Source organism: Thalassophryne amazonica, chromosome 7, assembly GCF_902500255.1.
Source record: "Thalassophryne amazonica chromosome 7, fThaAma1.1, whole genome shotgun sequence".
NCBI classification, from domain to species: domain Eukaryota; kingdom Metazoa; phylum Chordata; class Actinopteri; order Batrachoidiformes; family Batrachoididae; genus Thalassophryne; species Thalassophryne amazonica.
This window is the reverse complement of record NC_047109.1, coordinates 91,330,176-91,351,026: the sequence shown is the minus strand read 5'-3', so window position 1 is coordinate 91,351,026 and position 20,851 is coordinate 91,330,176. Positions and strand designations below refer to the sequence as shown.

At 40.1% G+C, this 20,851-nt stretch overlaps 1 protein-coding gene across 2 annotated transcripts; it reads left to right on the top strand.

Annotated features, from left to right (window-relative positions):
• The first annotated feature begins 1,182 nt into the window (after positions 1-1,182).
• Positions 1,183-20,851, top strand: LOC117514541 (serum paraoxonase/arylesterase 2-like). Of its 2 annotated transcripts, none has more exons than XM_034175050.1 (9): positions 1,183-1,360; positions 1,438-1,508; positions 1,575-1,630; positions 13,470-13,632; positions 16,852-16,978; positions 18,507-18,632; positions 18,720-18,801; positions 20,375-20,503; positions 20,611-20,851. In XM_034175050.1, the coding sequence occupies exons 1-9, from the start codon at positions 1,284-1,286 to the stop codon at positions 20,770-20,772; spliced, it is 993 nt and encodes a 330-aa protein (XP_034030941.1). In that variant the 5' UTR covers positions 1,183-1,283; the 3' UTR covers positions 20,773-20,851. The 2 variants fall into 2 exon arrangements, with proteins under 2 accessions (XP_034030941.1, XP_034030940.1); XM_034175049.1 differs by having other exon boundaries at positions 18,429-18,632.

Sequence of the window (20,851 nt, the reverse complement as noted above, 5' to 3'; positions counted from 1 at the left end):
CGGGGCGGATATCAATATCAGAGCTAGAACCTATACAGTTCTTGAGCCCAAGTCCTTGTTATTGAACATTCCTAGTTCACAATATCGCAGTGTGACACTGTCGGCCAGTTTGTTACATCACCACTAAATTCACTATCTGGTATAAGATACGGATCCACTGAACCAACTGCTACACATCTATCACGATAAATAGCTTTATCTCGAGGATTTAAAGCATCGTAATAACCGTACATTCTCTCCATTTTTCTATCACGCGCCAGCCTCCTTGTTATCCAGAATGGAGACGGCACCTGTCCTGCAGCAAATCGGTCACGTGATTGAAAGCCCTCTATATGCATTGACCTGTGAACCGGAAGTGTTAGGAGCTCTCTGCGCATGCGCCCTCAGTTGCTCCCGTAAGGTTCATTTTCATTGTGGGAAACCGCAAATACTTAACGTGAAATAAAGTTCACGTGTTTTTAGGGAGCTGCACTGAGTGACAAGTCAATGTTGTATTTTATTTTTATGAATTGCACTGCATGAGGCAAATGGTGGTCACACCAGATACTGACTGGTATCCCCCCCAATAAAACAAAACTGCACCTTTCAGAGTGGCCTTTTATTGTGGGCAGTCTAAGGCACACCTGTGCACTAATCATGGTGTCTAATCAGCATCTTGATATGGCACACCTGTGAGGTGGGATGGATTATCTCAGCAAAGGAGAAGTGCTCACTATCACAGATTTAGACTGGTTTGTGAACAATATTTGAGGGAAATGGTGATATTGTGTATGTGGAAAAAGTTTTAGATCTTTGAGTTCATCTCATACAAAATGGGAGCAAAACCAAAAGTGTTGCGTTTATATTTTTGTTGACTGTATGTACATACATTTGGATTACTTGTAATCTGATTACTTTTGGATTACATTTCAAAGTAATCCTACCCAACCTTGTTTATAGGTATATGATAAAATCGTTATCAAGTTGTTTTATCAATGAATATGTATGTATGAACAACTTGATAACTGATATTATATTCCAATTCTAAGGTGGAACTATGCCAGTATACTAAGGTATATCTAAATATCTAAAAGGGAGAGTAAAATAGGAGAGTAGAAAAGAGTAGCGTAGAGCCACATAGGTGTCTGGTCTTGAGAACGTATTAATGAGTGAAGTTTAGATTTTTCCTACACTCCGGAAGGCAGCATTATGTCCGTCCTTGCTCTTCCTTTCTCTCCCCGACGCTGTTTTGCGGTTTTGGTTGTTGGTTTTAAGCTGTGAAAATCGTTTGTTGTGGCTTCAAAATGGGGAAGCTTGTTTGTTTTTCGGTTGTTGTAGCTATTTTGGCGGCTTTGCTGGGAGAGAGAATTTATAACTTCCGGTAAATTCATAAGTCTTTTTTTTTTTTTTATCTTAACCCCCCCGTGTCTCTGGTGTGTTAACTTGAAACTTTTGCAGGAAAAGGTGTCTTGCTTCCAGAGAGATCGGCAACAATCACCTGCCTAACTGTTTCCTCCTCAAACATCTGGGTAAGGGACAGCTAAAACTTCAAATGCATCCACATACACGACGTTTTAACATACTTGTGTTTGTAGATCATGGTTCAGAGGACATCACGATCATGCCAGATGGCCTCGCCTTTATCAGTACTGTAAGTATTTGTCTTGCAAAGCAGCCAAATCTTTGTGTAGTTTAGAATTTGTTTTTGCTAATATTCATGCTAAATGTAGATGTAAAACTGATGGTAAATATCCATGTGGTTAACCCTTTACCTACTGAGGCTATAAATGGACGATTGGTTATAATTTTCTATTATAGCAATAAAGTTAAGACATAATGTTCTATGTTTGTGTGCTTTGGTATCCTTTTCCAAGAGTACCTGAATTTCAATTATATTACACCTGATTAACTATTTATACACATTATTTGTAAGTTTTAGCATTTAAAATTTAAAGCATTTAAAGTTCTTGGCTTGCTGTCAGTGTTGATATTTTTCAGATTGAGGGCTTACATGAGAACTTATGGTAATGAGAATCAGCGGCGCACTAGTGTGAAACTTCCATGTTTTTCCTCTGCGTTATGACGTCACAGGCTTACGTTTACCGTAATACACCATATATCATTGGAAAGCCCTTGGTGTTAGCTTAACAATGCACTTTGAATCATTCGGATTTGACAAACTATGGCGGAATTATGATAAAAAAAAATATGCATATGGAAAATACGGCGTGGGCGCCATCGCTGTAGATAAAGGGTTAAAATTCTAGGTGTGGTTAACCCATTTTTCCAAAAAAGTAGCACCAAATATATACATTTGGTACAGTCACTTGCCCAGGTCCAGATCATTGCCAGTTCCGGATCACTGCTGTAGTTTTTGCGCCACCGTTTCTCGTAATCAGCACGAATAAGCTAATACTTGGTACCAATGGAAAGATTGATGTTTTGTCTACAAACGACCACAAGCTCGACCGGATCCAGCCATCCTTGTGATCAGCAGAGGAATCAAAATATCCTGGTGTCTGCGGTGTGCCCGCTTTTTCTCACTCACTCTTTTAAAGTAACGATCTCTAAAACGTAGCAAAGGTGAGTTAGCCGTTCGGTGTTTTTGGTTCTAGAGTGGGAAAATAAAATTCTACTTGGGTAGAAAATGTCAGTGTGTTATGTCTTGCTGTTTAATTGCCGCGCGTATTTATCTCCAACGTGAAAATTTGCCAGTTGTGGATCACTTGAAGCAGCAGCCTCATGTCTGTAGTTGTGAGTCATGTGGACTTTGGGGGTCATCTCAACATCACGAATGGGCATGAATGTGTGGGCTTTACTTTTTAATTCGGGAGAAATCTCACCTCCACACTTCATTTTTTGCTCGTAAAAACGTATAACGGTGCTTTTCGAAACTAAGTAAATTCTCATTTAATAAGTATAATTTCTATTATTTTGTGTTCAAAACACATTCTCGGGCACAGTGTGTATCATTCTGCATTAGAAGGGCTCCAGCCAGATGCCAGGAATGACCCCAGAGTGACACAGAGTGTCGTGATCTGGAACCGGGCAAAGTGATCCATTTCTGGCAAATGTTTGCACCACATATAATGCGTCTTCACACTTTAAGTAGAAGCGCTACTCCACCCAGACTTTTTCAGCTAAATAACATCCAAATACCCAATACAACAATACACAATTAAAGGACATTCAGTTGCATTATGGGTCCGTATAGCGGGACTTTAAAAAACGTGATCCGGAACTGGGCAACCGTCTGTACTACTACAGTTTACAGTGTAAACATAATTTCTCCGCTGTGAGATCAATAAAGTATATCTCATACATGCAGTTAGCACAATTTTGCCAAAAAGTAGTACCGAAAATATATATGGTAAACACATTTTTGCTATAATACCAAATCTACATATGCTTATGAATAAATTTTATCCAAAATTTAAAACCAAATGTAGGTATGGTGAACACATTTTTGCCAAAACGTAATGCAAAATGTAGGTATGGTGAATAGAGGTGGGAGATACCGGGAATTTTGGTATTGATCCAATACCAAGTAAATACAGGCCCAGTATCGCCAATATCCAGACCCGGCGCCACGAGGGGTGTTTGGAGGCGACGCCCCCTCACGTCGTCAACCCCGCCCCCTCGGATGTGAGAGTTATCAAAAAATAAAAATAGAAAAAGAAATACTGGAAAATATAGCAAAATATTAGTTATTCAATAATATCACATATTTAACAAATAAACCAAATTAATTAACTAAAGTAATTAATTTTAAAACAAACAGATATGGCGTGTGTCTGTGTTCAAGCGATTTGATAGGTTGAGGGTTGCGCTTGTCAGTGCGGCAGAGGGCAAGGATCCTGAGTACAGCGATTATGGCAAGGTGGACGAACTAAAGCATGCTCGATTTATTCAAGCAGTGTTAGAGCTGGAGTTCCTGGGATTCGTCAAGTCCACCAAGCAAAAGGCAGATCATGCAGCACGACTCACTTGGGGAGGGTGTTAATGCTGCGTTTACACATAACGACGACAAGTCACGAATGCCACGAAGTACACATTCTTGGCCGCTGATCACGAATGTGATGATTTGGGGCAGAGGCGTCAGGTGTCCTCAGGAACTGCTGCAGCCTGTTACCACACGTTACGATTAATGGCACGTGTTGCTGGAGAATTATCAGGAACCATTACGCACGGTCAAGAATAGTGTTCCGTGTTGTTGTGCGCTATTGCGCGTAACAGCGCATCGTTAAGTTCTGTCACGTTGTGAACGAGGTGAGTTGTCTCCACACACACATATTCATCCAACCGAATTCAGATCGCTCCAGTTTTTCAGAAGAACTTTGTGACTGCATGCGTAGTTGGGCTCTGTGCCATGGAGTGGCGCACATGTCCAATTGCGCTGTGTTTGTGCTTGTGATGGAGGGCTGTATGTGGGGTTAATCTACTGTCTCGTGTCGTTTCTCACATCAGTTGTTGGTTTGGTTTTGTGGTATGCAAGAGATCACTTGACCAAGGATCTATATGTTCAAATAATAATTAAAATAATATTGTCATCACTCTTTACTCGTACTCAGTCTCTTACAACGGTGTAGCCTAAATACATGAGCTTTCCTGGAGCGCACCCAATTCATTACGCACGCTTAGAGGCACGTCCCCTCCGGTGCGCACTTTTTTTGGGGGGAGGGGGGGGTGACCCCGCCCCCTGTGATAAACTCATCGCCCCCTTGATATTTTTTTTCTGGCACCGGGCTTGCAGATATCGATACCGATACCAATACTTTTTCATATTTAAGCTTCATAGATCCAAAAGACCAAGGATGGAATTTCGCCAAACATTGTACGTGATAATAAAATACTTTATTATCACAGTCAACATTTTTGTTTAAAAAATATCACTCAACACAACTTAAAACGAAATCTCCTGAGGTAGAAGGCTGACAAACCACAATACAAGGATGCGCTGCTCCGTGTTGTGAGACACAGTGCTGCGCTGCTCTTACAGAGAGTAGACTTTGAATCTGCATGCGCAGCAGTCACTGCGTACGGGAGAGAAAAAAAGCTCGAGTATCGATCTTTTTACACGAGGATCGTTCAATATCAATACCAGCGTTGGTATAGATATTATCGATATTAGGATCGATCCGCCCACCTCTAATGGTGAACACATTTTTACCAAAACGTAATGCAAAATGGAGGTGTGGCGAATGCATTTTTGCCAAAAATGTAATGCAAAATGCTTAATGAATATATCAAGAAATAATGCAAAATGGAGGTGTGGCGAACGCATTTTTGTTTTAACGTAATGCCAAATCCTAATTACAGTTAGGCACAATCCAGTCACTAGGAGCAATGGGCTGCCACAGTCCGGCACTCGGTGACCAACTCCAGATGTGGTCAAGGGCAGAGAAGGGAGCAGACCCTAAATTAGCATGTTTTGATTGTGGGAGGAAACCCCTAGAGTGCATACACCTAACAATATTTTTTGAATTTAGGTCCATTTTTAGCAAACTGGAGACTTTTAATAACCCCAAACACTACACCGGCAGCAGCCATTGTTGCTGACTTACTGTTCTTTTCCTAAATGAGATTTGTCTAAATGTGACTCTGCACCAGTTCTCAGCTCCACATATTTCAGTGCTCCGCTACTTCAAATGCCCAAAAGCCATGTCTAGCGATGCGCAAATTCTGTGTGTTGCCAGACTGGCCATGTTTGAATTTATTTAGCTTTGGCTGCATTGCTTCATATGATACACTAGTCTAAGCAACCAGGACAGTTAAATTACTGAAGTAAAAATGGTAAAAGAACTGCATTTATATATATATATATATATATATATATATATATATATATATATATAGCGCTTTTCCATCTGCATTAAAAGCTCAAAGTGCTTTACAATTATTCCTCGTATTCACCCATTCACATAAACAACTCATACACTGATGTCAGGTTGCTGCCATGCAAGGTGCTCACTACACACTGGGAGTAACTAGGAGTTTAAGGACCTTGCCCAAGGGCCCTTAGTGATTTTCTGGCCTGGCTGGGTTTTGAACAGAGGATGCTCTGGTCTGAAGCCCAACACTTAACCACTAGACCATCATCTCCTCTAAGAAAAAAAAAAAAAAAAAAAAAAAGCAGAGCTATTATTTTGAGCAGTTTTTTGGGCATTGTGGCAGTTTTTGAACAGCTCTATGGCTGGAAACCAGCAGTGTCTGGCAACACTGTCACTGCCATGCAGCTGTGGGCTCATTCTCTCTCATGCATATACACACACACACACGTTATACGGTGCATCTGAAAAGTATTCACAGCGCTTCACTTTTTCCACATTTTGCTATCTTACAGCCTTATTCCAAAATGAATTTGAATGAAATTCATTTTTTCACTCAAAATTCTACACACAGTACCCCATAATGGTAAGGTGAAAAAAGTTTTTTGTTGTTAATATACTCAACAAAAATATAAACGCAACACTTTTGGTTTTGCTCCCATTTTGTATGAGATGAACTCAAAGATCTAAAACTTTTTCCACATACACAATATCACCATTTCCCTCAAATATTGTTCACAAACCAGTCTAAATCTGTGATAGTGAGCACTTCTCCTTTGCTGAGATAATCCATCCCACCTCACAGGTGTGCCATATCAAGATGCTGATTAGACACCATGATTAGTGCACATGTGTGCCTTAGACTGCCCACAATAAAAGGCCACTCTGAAAGGTGCAGTTTTGTTTTATTGGGGGGGGGGGGATATCAGTCAGTATCTGGTGTGACCACCATTTGCCTCATGCAGTGCAACACATCTCCTTCGCATCATCCGTGAAGAGAACACCTCTCCAACGTGCCAAACGCCAGGGAATGTGAGCATTTGCCCACTCAAGTCGGTTACAACGACGAACTGGAGTCAGGTCGAGACCCCGATGAGGAGGACGAGCATGCAGATGAGCTTCCCTGAGACGGTTTCTGATAGTTTGTGCAGAAATTCTTTGGTTATGCAAACCGATTGTTTCAGCAGCTGTCCGAGTGGCTGGTCTCAGACGATCTTGGAGGTGAACATGCTGGATGTGGAGGTCCTGGGCTGGTGTGGTTACACGTGGTCTGCGGTTGTGAGGCTGGTTGGATATACTGCCAAATTCTCTGAAACGCCTTTGGAGACGGCTTATGGTAGAAAAATGAACATTCAATACACGAGCAAGAGCTCTGGTTGACTTTACTGCTGTCAGCATGCCAATTGCACGCTCCCTCAAATCTTGCGACATCTGTGGCATTGTGCTGTGTGATAAAACTGCACCTTTCAGAGTGGCCTTTTATTGTGGACAGTCTAAGGCACACCTGTGCACTAATCATGGTGTCTAATCAGCATCTTGATATGGCACACCTGTGAGGTGGGATGGATTATCTCAGCAAAGGAGAAGTGCTCACTATCACAGATTTAGACTGGTTTGTGAACAATATTTGAGGGAAATGGTGATATTGTGTATGTGGAAAAAGTTTTAGATCTTTGAGTTCATCTCATACAAAATGGGAGCAAAACCAAAAGTGTTGCGTTTATATTTTTGTTGAGTGTATATATATATATATATATATATATATATATATACTCAACAAAAATATAAACTAAGAAATCGCACGTACATAAGTATTCACAGACTTTGACATGAAGCTCAGACTTGAGCTCAGGTGCATCCTGTTTCCACTGATCATCAGTAGCCACGTTTACATGGACACTTTATTTCTGATCTGATTGAGTTCTATCCAGTTGGTGGATCACATTGTCCTGTTTACATGAACGTGTTGTAAAGTGATCCGCTTGCTGTTCGTGTTTACATGCACCGTGATTACAATCCGATTCAGTCAATAGAGCAATCCCATAATGCTCTGCATTGTGACTTCTGCCGTTTGTGACATATGCAAATGAGTTGTACCCAGAAGCCCGCCCGTATAAACAATGGATTTGTTTTCGGGAGTAATCAAGATTACTGTTATTCTTTGCACGTTTCTTTTGAAACTGCAGCATCAGAGGAACAGGCTTCTTCTTTAGGACTTGTTCAGAAAGAGACGAGTGTGGCGGAATGTGTTTTTACTCGATGTAGCACAGTTCACAGTTAGATCATCTACATGTTTTGTAAATCCATAATGAAAACACCGACGGATTAAACAGCTGATTTACGAGCCAAATGAAAATGAAGCCTTGGAGATCAGCTGGAGCTTTGAGGAAACGCATCATATCCCTCAAATAACTGGCGGAACTCACAGCCACATGCAGGTAGGTTATTTCTGAACGTCTGTCGTTTTCGTTAACCCACAATCAATAACTCCACATCTACCAGTTTTATGATTTCTGCTATTTTTTTCTGTGGCTTTTAGGTAGAGCCCACCATGAAATCTCACAAAACGTATTTTAAACAATGCACTGTTTCAAAATATGACAGAGCAGTTTCATGAATAAATGAAACAAACCTTGTGTGTGAGGTCTTTTTTTTACATTTACTACTTACTTTACTCAACTAAAACAAGTTGTTTGTTTTTAGATTTTGGAACTTCAGTTGCAAAATGCCTGGAAAAGCCCACGATTCCAATGTTTTGTGCCTTTCAGACCTTTTTGAGAGTTCATCTCCTGTCAGAGGTACCTTTCTTAAGAGGAAAAAATGTCAAATCCACTACACCCTGTGCTTTTTTCCCCCTGATTTATTCTTAAGGATATAATTACTTATTAAGCATCAGAATTTTAAAAACATAACCATTTTTTGTTTTAGGGTGCAAAAAACAATGAGTGGTGAACCTGTAGATCCACTGGACTGGTTGCTGAAAGGCTTCATAAATTCTACACGTCTGACCCCAGAGGAGAAATCTGTTAATGTGAACCTCAGCTCACTCTGTGTAGCAGCAGAAAACACTTTGGAAGTCGAGGTGGAGGGTGATACTGAAGAGAAGAGATTTTCACTTCATCTTTACACCAGCTGTGATAGCAACCTGCTGTGCACTTCAGAATTTCTGTCAAAATGAGAGGAACACTGCAAACAGCAACTGGTTGGAGAACGCTGGTCACTTTGATGGCATCTTTCCTCAGCCTGGACCACAAGTCTCGACGCAGAGCCGTTCCGGTGGTAGCAGGACAAGGATGGCATTGAAGAAATGCATGTTCAATCACTTCCCTCTCTGAAATGGTCATCTCCATTAACAAAATAATAATAATAATAAAAAATCTTCTGTGCACATATATAAAATAAAACCTGGCAGCACCACAACAATCTGGTTAAAAATAAAATATAGTGCTAAAAACCTTTATTCACTTACATCAGAGCTCGGCATTACTTCTTAAACTGGCATTACTGTGAAGTCAGAACATAAAACCAAACCCTAAAGGCGGCTCTTTGTCAGCAAAATACAAACAAAACTCGTAACATACTACCAGGAAAAATTGGAAGAAACTAAACATCAGGACCAGTTTCTTATATTCAGTTTCTACATGTTGTGTAGGCTGTAGTTAAAGTTTTCACTGTTATTTTGATTATTCTGAGTGGGTAGATACGGCAGGTGGTAACTTGGGTCGGGTGCTCAGGTGGTTCGCTGTGATTGGTGATGAAATAGTGGACTTAGTAGAGGACCTAGCTGAGACGCGTGCACATCATTTAGGAGATGTTAACTCACCTGTTCAAGACTAATATGACCCCAATGAACAACTTGAGATATGTGCCAAAATCTCTCTCCAGGACAAACAGCCCAAAACTGACTACTCTGTTTTCATCCCAAGTGTTACTTCAAATACATCAGTATTTTCTAAACAGCAGCAGCTAGAGATTTTCCAAGGTATTGAATATGTTGAAAATGACCAGTACATGTTTTGGAGGGTCAAAGAAAAGTGTAAAATTTCTATTCTATTTTGATATTTAAGAGAAAATGGCTAAAATAAGTGGGTCAATATACTACTGTGCATCGAAAGAAAATGAAGATTTGCCATATATAATGTCTCATGTCTCAGCTAGGTCCTAGACTAACTTTATTGGTGTAAATGTGGAGCTGATGAGTAGGACTGAGAAAGGAGAGCCCGAAGACCATCAAACAGTTGCCCTATAATGCGTTCAGTTGAGCGGGTACTTTCCATAAACCTGGAAAGAAGCCTCTCTTCTCTTTCCTGATTAATCTCGTGGTGCTGTTGCATGTTGTCCAGGAAGGATTTCTGCTGGGCTGACCATTCACCCAGGAGCTTGGCATAACCAGATGATGGCTTTCATTCTAGAAAGAATGTCTAATTTCAGTAAGCAAAAAAAAAGTTTGTTTTTCTCTTTGTGGATCTCTGTCGTGTATTATACCAAAGAGTCATCATACTTCTGTATTCAAATATGTTGTAACTCATCGACATGGCTTTTGATTTTACAAGGCTCAAAAAATTGAAATGAATATATGTTTGTGTCTCAACAGTTGATATTCTGCTGGAACTCTGTAATATTACTATTTCTAAAAAATAAAGCACTCCAAATATATGCAATGACTTTGTATGATATTTTTTTAACAAGTGCTACAGGAAATTTCAAGAACTCAACCGTAGAGCATTGTCTCTTCTAAAGTCCAGCTCTATTTTGCCAGTGTCATTTTCGTGAACGCAGAGCAGGAAGCGTCACGTGGTGATGTGATGTAACAGACATGCGCAACAAGGCTCCTCACAGGCGGACAATCCGACGTGCCGTTTACAAGGAAGCCGATCGGGTTAGAAACAGGCTTACACCACCTCCTCTGACCCGATTGTAATTTTGATCAGATTGGGTTATTCTAATGAAATGGAGCTGTTTACATGGCACGATTTTGAGCCGATTGTTCAATCAGATTACTTCCGCAGTTATTGAGATGTTTCAACAGTTTTATTGGGCACAGCAGTCTCCTTTGGGGGCAGGCATTATAGGGGTAAAAATTGGACATACTTTTTCCACTTCAGGGGGCAAACAACGACATTTTCAATGGGTTTTTGGTACGGCTGCAACAAACGATTATTTGGATCATCGATGAAGCTGATGGGGTTTCGACACGATTAATCAGATTAGCGGGGAATTTTTTAAAAAAATGTGCCAGGGAAACAATTTTTCTCTCCTTCCATCACTTTATTTAACAACAGAACATTATTTGAAAACTTAAAATACTTGAAAATCAACAAATCGTCAAATGTCCCTTGGCTGTTGAAATATAAAATAATAAAAACAGTTTATAATAAAGAACAAAAATAATTATTTCAAATGGCATTGCCATTGCTATATGGTGAAAAAAGAGGTATTTTTGTTGCTGCAAATGAGCAATTAGCATAACCAGTTAACCATAAAACCTAAATCAAAAACTAGCCTGACTCATATGTGCAACATTCTCTGTATAACTTGTAAACTGTGGTCATTTCACAACGACACATGTGACTCATGTCTCTCTAAAATTGTAGCATTATTAGTTATTATTACTATTATTGTTGCTATTATAATTAATATATAAATAAAAATAAATTAAAAAATATTATAATTTGTAATAGATTTGACTCTTTTACGATAACAAATGCTGAGCCATTAATTATTATACAGAAAACAAATGCACAAACATGCTGAAATGCCAGCAGCTTAATGCTAACTTTAACATTGAAAATGCCATAGACATGCTAATGCGTTAGCATTGGTGTTAGCATAAAATACATCTACCAACTGTTTCAGAAGACCATAACAGGTCAGTTTAACATAAAAAAGGTCAATATTCCTCACAGACATATGCTCTTTAGGGTTTTAGTGGGGAAAAATTAAGATAAAGCGAAATAAAACAAATGAAACCAACGAAGCAGCAGCTCGAAGCACTCCTTCATTGGTTCAAGATTCAAAGCAAAGCTCGGTTGATTATATGGAAGAAACGAAACATTTGCGGTAAAACAAAGTTATTTAGCAACTAATCGATGACTAAATTAGTTGACAACTATTTTAATAATCGATTTTAATCGATTAACTCGATTAGTTGTTTCAGCTCTAGTTTTTGGTCAAATTACAGGCAAACAAAGTAAAAATGCAAAGAAAACGTGACGATGCTGTGGGAAAGTGGATTTGTTTATGACTTGGAGCACAAACGTGTCGAGGCAGTTTTGCAGGCGAGAGAACGGAGTTATACACTAGTTAGCAGTGAAGGCTAACACTTACCGACACGTTGTCTCCCATCTGCCTAGTCATCTTTTTTTTTTTTTTTTCTCCACTGAGAACCGAAAAAAAAACTTTTTGTGACTTTGGTGATGGCACCTGAAAACAAAACAATACACCATTTTTCTGTGTGAACCTATGCAGTGGAGCGGAGGTCCCCGCAAGTGGTCAAATCCCGATATCACACATGGTTCAAATGAGAATGCAGTGCCCTCTTGGGGTAAATTCAGTTAATTGGGCATGATTTGAAAAGGCACACACCTGTCTACATATAAGGTCCCACAGTTGACAGTGCATGTCAGAGCACAAACCAAGTATGAAGTCAAAGGAATTGTCTGTAGACCTCTGAGACAGAATTCTTTTAAGGCACAAATCTGGGGAAGGGTACAGAAACATTTCTGCTGCTTTAAAGGTCCCAATGAGTCCAGTGGCCTCCATTATCCATAAATGGAAGAAGTTCGGATTCACCAACACTCTAGAGCTGGCTGCCTGTCTAAACTGAGCCATTGGGGAGAAGGGTCTTAGTCAGGGAGGTGACCAAGAACCCAATGGTCACTGTCAGAGTGCCAGCATTCCTCTTAAAGGTGTGTGTGTTTTTTTTTAATATATATATAAATTTGCAAAAAAATCAAAAAAGCTTTTTTTCATGTCAGTATGGGGCATTGTAGTAGAATTTTGAAGGGGAAAATTTGTATTAACTCTTTTTTAATAAGGCTGTAGCAACAAAATGGAAAACGTGAAGTGCTGTCAATAGTTTCTGGATACACACATGCTTAACACTTCAAAGGGAGATCATTGACTTTTGCTGTTTGCGTAATGCATCATATTTGTCAATTACATTTACAGAGATTGACCAGCTTGTTTAGGTGTTTCAGCACAAATGATTTACTGCTACGATGCATAATACAGTGATACTTTGTCAGCTTTATCACAGATCTCTAGTTTTGAATTATTTTGGAATTTTAATTATTCATATTTCATATTTCCTCCTTAAAAATGAATATTTGCTCAGTTTGTAATTGCATTTCATACTGGCCACATGATTTTCTTAGTTCAGAGAAAGCAGGTCTTAGTCAATCTCATGGCACTAATCTCATGGTCCTGTTGCTTATTTTAAATGTCTTTGACAGTTGAATAATGAGAACATGAAAATACAGCAAAATTGCCATCTGGGAAATGTGTACATTTGAATTATTGTTAAACTGGTCCCCATGTGGTACTTTATGCAGAAGATGCCCAGTATGACCCCGGGGTTCTTGCAAGGGACATTCCTAGGTATAATGTATTTTATACTTTTTTGTGATTGTAATATAATTCATTGTTTTTAAACATCTTCAGGGTTTGAAGTACCCTGGGTTACAGGCCACAGAGCTTCCAGGGAAGATCTTCATTTTTGATCTGCAGAATCCCCAAATGAAACCAGTGGAGCTACGCATGCCAAGAAACTTTGACCTGGACTCCTTTAATCCTCATGGGATCAGTGTATACACACATCAAAGCGGTAACAGCACAACCATTGGACACTTATTTGGTGTACCGGGTAATGGACAAAATCATAACAGTTTGTTTTTTTAAAACTCTGTCACAAATAGGGATGGGTATTGATAAGATTTTATCAATATCAGTGCCATTGTGATTTTGCTTATCGATCCGATTCCTTATCGATTCCCTTATCGATACCTCTTGTGAATTTTTTCTGTACTTAAAGTAGGCTTTACAGGTTTTCTATGTCAACATTTTATTGAGTCTTAAAGTAAATAAATATGAAATTGGTCACTATCTTTGATCTCTGGACATAAATAAAAATAAACAAAATCTGTAGTTTTTGTCAAACGCATTTCCTTTCAAACATTTTGGCATGAATGTCACTCCGTACCTCTGAGCTGAGCTCTGCTGCTGCTGCACATGAGCGCAGGACGTCTCATTTTGGGAGGAAAAAAATGTTTTGATCAATTGCAGTTTTTCGTATTGCAACATTTGGAAAGAGATGTCATTTGATTTAAACAGCGTTTCGCTTTGAATTTATTAATTCTGACTGGACTCTATCATTCTAACTTGACTCGGCAAAGAGCTGCGCAGCATTTGGAGCTGTGTGAACAGAACAGAGGACGATTCTTGTTTCTTTCTCGCAACAAGACAGGAGTTCCAGTTAGTGACTTTAATCTGCACAAAGGTGACTCACAATTGACATTCAGGGATGAAAGTGGTGAAAAACTAAAAAAGCTGAAACCCAAAATTACCCCCCAACACCACCCGCACGAAATTGTTTGAATTCTAGAAGCTCTGAAATGCAATCTGGGACTATTCCAGACAATAAACTGCAGTGACTGCAGCATCAATTTTGGTGAGGGAAAAACCCAACTTTCCTTATTCAAATTCATTCCAGTAGTATTCTGCTCTTACGAGGATGCAGCAGTTTTCTAGCTTGGCAGATAGTTCTGGATGAAATCACTGATGAAATTAACAAATTGAAAATATGGTTTGACTGAAACAAATTGTCATTAAACTTAAAGCGAGGATGAAGTGGAGGTGTAAGAGTCACTAGGTGTTCACAGGAAACATTTATTTCTATATTTATTTATTTATGTTCATTGTTGGTTTTATATTTTCTGTTGTGTTTTAATCAGGTTGTTTTTGTCTAAGATTGTATTGCAGCATTATTAGTTATTATTACTATTATTGTTGTTGTTGCTATTATTATTATTATTAATATATAAAAATAAGCAAATTTAAAAAAATTACAATTTGTAATACATTTGACTCTTTTACGACAACAAACACTGAGCCATTAATTATTATACAGAAAACAAATGCACACAAACGTGCTGAGATGCGAACAGCTTAATGCTAACTTTAACATTGAAAATGCCACAGACATGCTAACGTGTTAGCATCGGTCCGTTTTTAAGTTATAAAAGACATCTATCAACAGTTTCAGAAGACCATAACAGGTGGGTTTAACATAAAAAGGGTAAATATTACTCTCAGACATATGCTCTTTGGGGTTTTAGTGGGAAAAAATTAAGATAAAGCGAAATAAAGCAAAAAACCATGAAGCAGCGGGTCGGATCAACGCTTCATTGCTTCAAGTTTTAAAGAAGAGCCACGCTGCAGAAACAGTTGATTACAGACCCTGCAGGGGTTCTGTAATTGATGTAGAGACATGACCATTTTCCTGACAAACACCCCCAAAAACAACGGCCACTCTGAAGGGCCAATAAGGGAATTGTTAAGCAAAAAGGCTATTGATGTTGATGGATCAAATCATTTCTTAATGATACCCGAAAAGAACTGGTTCTCGATACCCAACCCTAGTCACAAATGACAAGGAATAATGAAATGGGGGTTTTCTACATGAAAATTGTTCAGAGGTTTCAGGGAAAGCTACAACTCAAAAATTTTATTCGATATTTGTAAATGTCTCATGCCTTAAGAATATAAAGACCATTAAACTAATGTTTATCCTTAATCCCCTAGTTGCTCCTGGTGTGCAGTGGGTGGGTGCCTTGCATGGCAGCAGCCTGACATCAGGGTGAGTGTGAGTAGGGCTGCCACGACTAGTCAACTAGTCATGACTATGTCAACAATTGAAACTGTCCACAACTAATTTAGTAGTCGACGAGTCATTTGCTTTGAACCTTGAACGACTGAAGTAGTGCTTCGATCCGCTGCTTTGTTGGATCTTTGCTTTGCTCCTCTTGAGAAGCGGCAACTCTGCTTCTTATCCCCTCTCAAAGCTATTAAAATATGTAAATCGTGAGTCACTTTTGTGCGGATTATAGTGACTAACTGGGACTCCTGTCTTGTTGCGAGAAAGAAACGAGAATCATCCTCCGTTCTGTTGCTCCAAACGTTGCGCCGCCGAGTCAAGTTAGAAAGATAGAGTCCGCTTGGAATTAATAATTTCAAAGCGAATCGCTGTTTAAATCAAATGACGCCTCTTTCCAAACATTGTAATACAACCAATAAACTGCAATCGATCAAAATGTTTTTTCCTCCCAAAATGAGACATCCTGGCTGACGTGCAGCAACCCAAGACTGTATGGCTGCAGACCTGCGGACTCCAGCAGCCAGCTGAGCTCAGCTCAGATGTATGGAGAGAGAATCATGTCATTAATGTCTGAAAGGAAATCCTTTTGACAAAAACGACAGATTTTTTTCTATCTATGTCTAGAGATCAAGGATCCACCATGTAGTTTTTTATGTCCAGAGATCAAGGCTCCAGTGACCAATTTCATATTTATTTACTTTAAGACTCAATAAAATGTTGTTGACATAGAAAACCTGTAAAACCTACTTGTAGCACAGAGAAAATTCACAGGTGTTGATGAGCAGAATCGATAATGGTATCGATATCGATAAAATACGATAAGCTGCAATTTACGTAAGATGTGACTAGTCGACTAATCACAAAAATAATCGTTGACTGTCAAAATAATCATTTGTGGCAGCTCTAAATGTGAGGTGTTGAGATGTAAAGTGCTTTGAGTGTAGTCTGCAGATGGGAAAGTACTATATAAATTCAGTCCATTTATTTTAGGGCACAGCCACTTTTTTCAGACCCAGCACTACATAGAATTCAGACAGATACATTTACTCTTTTGGTCAAGATAAAACTCTTCATGGGGCTTAACAACTAAGATTTGTGGGTAGTTCTTTGTAATTTAACTTTAATTTGAATTGGCAGTGCTTGCATTAAGCTTTATTTCTTGTGTTTCAGATGGCACAGTGTCCCTGTTTGTTGTCAATCATCCTCATCACCAAAGCCAAATCGAGATCTTTAGGTTCAGTCCAGACGACTCTTCCTTGGTCCATTTGAAAACCATAAAGCATGAACTTCTTCACAGGTATAGCATGTTGGCTATATCAGAAAACCATTGCATATGCCAACATACGAGGTCTTTTAGAAAACTATCCTACCTTTTTATGTTTTTAAAAAACTATATGGATTTGAATGACGTGCGATTACACCAATCATGCTTGAACCCTCGTGCGCATGTGTGAGTTTTTTCGCGCGTGTCGGTGACGTCATTTCCCTGTGGGCAGGCCTTGAGTGAGATGTGGTCCCGCCCTCTCTGCTGAATTCCTTTGTTTCACACGCTGCTCGAGACGGCATGCGTTGCTTTATCAAAATTTTTTCTGGACCTGTGAGGAATATCCGAGTGGACACTATTCGAGAAATTAAGCTGGTTTTCGGTGAAAAGTTTAACGGCTGATGAGAGATTATGGGGTGTTTCTGTCGGTGTAAGGACTTCCCACGCAGCGGGACATCGTGCAGCGCTTCCAGGCGCCGTCGTCGGCCTGTTTCGACTTGAAAACATCCTAATTTAAGGCTTAATTCACCCAGGACGTCGTGAGAGAACAGAGAAGATTCAGAAGAGGCCGGCATGAGCACTTTATGCGGACATTCCACTGTTTAAGGACATTTTTTAATGAAAGACGTGCGGGCAAATTCGCCGAGTCGTTTCCGTGACGACTCGGCGAATCTGTGTGCGCCGCGACAGGAAAAACACCTCCGTGTTGAAAACCATTTGTAAAATTCAGGCGGCTTTTGATGGCTTTCAACAAGTGAGCAACTGAGAAATTGTTTAACAGCTTGGGCATGTTCCAACTTGCCCGTTAAGGTTTCCAACGGAGGTGTTTTTCCTGTCGCGACCCCCCGCGGTCGGGTCCGGCCCGACATGCGACTCTGCCCGCACGTTCTTTCATTACAAAATGTCCGTTAACAATGGAATGTCCAAATAAACTCCTCATGCCGACTTCTTCTGAAAGTTCTCTGTTCTCTGACGACTTACTGGATCAACAGAGCCTGAAATGTGGAGGTTTTCAACTTGAAACGGCGAGACGCTGCCGCCTCGAAGCGCAGATCGCCGTCAGGCGCCGTGGGCCGTCCTTAAAGCGACACTACCAGACCAAAATCTCTCATCAGCCGTTAAAATTTTTCCCGAAAACCAGCTGAATTTAGCGAATGGTGTCCACTCAGTTGTGCCTTACAGTTTTGAAAAAATTTTGATCAAACAAAGCAGCAGTCTCTGAGCCATTCCTAAACAATGGAAAAATCAACGAGAGGGTGGGCCACTCCTCACTCAGAGACTGCCCACAGGCGAATGACGTAACCGACAGGCGTGAAAAAACTCTCGCATGCCCACGAGGGTTCAAGCATGTCTGATGTAATCACACGTGATTCAAATCCATATGGTTTTTGAAAAAAATAATAAGGTCGGATACTTTTCTAATAGACCTCATAGACATTTCTAAAACTGGTGTACTGTATTTTTAATTGTAATTACCCCCCAGTGTAAACGATATAGTTGCAGTGGGACCAGAGAGCTTCTATGCAACCAATGATCATTATTTTGGACATGAACTCCTCAGAGCCTATCTGGAGCCTTTCCTTGCCCAGCCCTGGGGTAATGTTGTATACTACAGTCCAGAAGAAGTCAAAGTGGTTTCTGATGGATTTTACTTTGCCAATGGCATCAATGTCTCTCCAGACAAGAGGTGAGAAAGGTGCTCAAGAGCTGTGCACGTTTGTCATATTCAATCCAAATGTCTGAATCCTTGATAATGAAATATTCTTATTTATAGGCATCTATATGTGGCCGACATATTGGACCACAATATCCATGTGTTTGAGATCACAGCTGACAACAAACTCACCGCTGTGAAGGTAAGTATTTATGTATGTGTGTATCTGTCAAGGCCAAGCGGTGCAGTTGAAATGACTGTCAGAATATATGCCCCCAAATGGCTGTAATAATAAAGCAAGTACGAGCATGTTAAATCACATAAAATAATCTCACAGGTGTGATGAACGACTGCTTTACAGTGCATCCAGAAAGTATTTGCAGCGCTTCTCTTTTTCCACGTTTTATGTTACAGCCTTATTCCAAAATAGTGTAAATTAATTTTCCCCTTAACATTTTACTCACAACACCCCATAATGACAACATGAAAAGTTGTTTTTTTATTATTATTGTTGTTTTAGCAAATTTATTAAAAATAAAAACTAAGAAGTCACCTGTCCATAAGTATTCACACTCTTTGCTCAATACTTTGTTGATGCATCTTTGGTAGCAATTACAGCTCAAGTCTGCTTGAATATGATGCCACAAGCTTGGTGCAACTATCTTTGGGCAGTTTTGCCCATTCCTCTTTGCAGCACATCTCAAGCTTCATCAGGTTGGATGGGGTGCGTCAATGCGCAGCCATTTTCAGATCTCTCCAGAGATGTTCAATTGGATTCAGGTCTGGGCTCTGGTTGGGCCACTCAGGGACATTCACAGAGTTGTCCTGAAGCCACTCCTTTGATATTTTGGCTGTGTGCTTAGGGTCATTGTCCTGCTGAAAGATGAACTGTCGCCCAGGTTTGACGTCAAGAGCACTGCGGAGCAGGTTTTCATCCAGGATGCCTCTGTACATTACTACATTCATCTTTCCCTCAATCCTGACGAGTCTCCCAGTTCATGCTGCTGAAAAACATCCCCACAGCATGATGCTGCCACCACCATACTTCACTGTGTCCCTGGTGATGGGTGGGATGGTGCCTGGATTCCTCCAAACATGACATCTGGCATTCATGCCAAAGAGTTCAATCTTTATCTCATCAGACCAGAGAATTTTGTTTCTCATGGTCTGAGAGTCCTTCAGGTGCCTTTTGACAAACTCCAGGTGGGCTGCCATGTGCCTTTTACTAAGGAGTGGCTCCCATCTGGCCGCTCTACCATACATGCTGGATTGGTGGAATGCTGCAGAGATAGTTGTCCTTCTGGAAGGAATACTGAAGCTCTGATAGAGTGACCATCAGGTTCTTGGTCACCTCCCTGACTAGGGCCCTTCTCCCGCGATCGCTCAGTTTAGACGGGTGGCCTAGGGAGAGTCCTGGTGGCTCTGAACTTCTTCCATTTAAGGACGATGGAGGTCACTCTGCTCATCGGGACCTTCATTGCAGTAGAAATGCTTCTGTACCCTTCCCCAGATTTCTGCCTCGAGACAGTCCTGTCTTGGAGGTCGACAGACAATTCTTTTGACTTTATGCTGTGTTTATGCTCTGACATCCACTGTCAACTGTCGGACCTCATTTGATGAATGTGCTGCCAATTTATACAAATACGTCTGTCAAGTTAATACAGCTAGTCATGTAGTTGAAATGAGTGTTTTGTAATTTCTCAGTTTTGTTTTTTTTTTATATATTTTTGACTTGGTGTCAAGTGTCCTCAACAATCTTATTGATGCTTCAACAGACTGTGGCTGTTGGATCACTTTGTGACAACATTGAAGTTGACCCTGAAACTGGAGACCTGTGGTTAGGCTGTCACCCAAACGCAATGAAAGTTTTTATTTTTGATCCCAAGAACCCGCCTGGATCAGAGGTGCGCTCTCCTTCATGGCAAAAGAACGGCACAACACAACAATAAATACAGAGTAAAACACAGTTTCTGTTTTGTTGATTACATCTGTGTTTTCTCTTCCTCATCAGGTGATCAAGATCCAGAACATTCTTTCTGATAGGCCATTGGTGAGTCAGGTGTTCAGCGATGATGGTCAGGTGATCATGGGCTCGTCGGTCGCGGCACCCTACAGGGGGAAGCTGCTGATTGGCACAATGTTCCATAAAGCCATGTGCTGTGACCTGAAGTAAAGCACTGATTCTGAATACACAGGATTCTTTAAAGGAGGGTTTTTTCTAATGTTAAAATTGAATAAAGTTAAAACCTCCA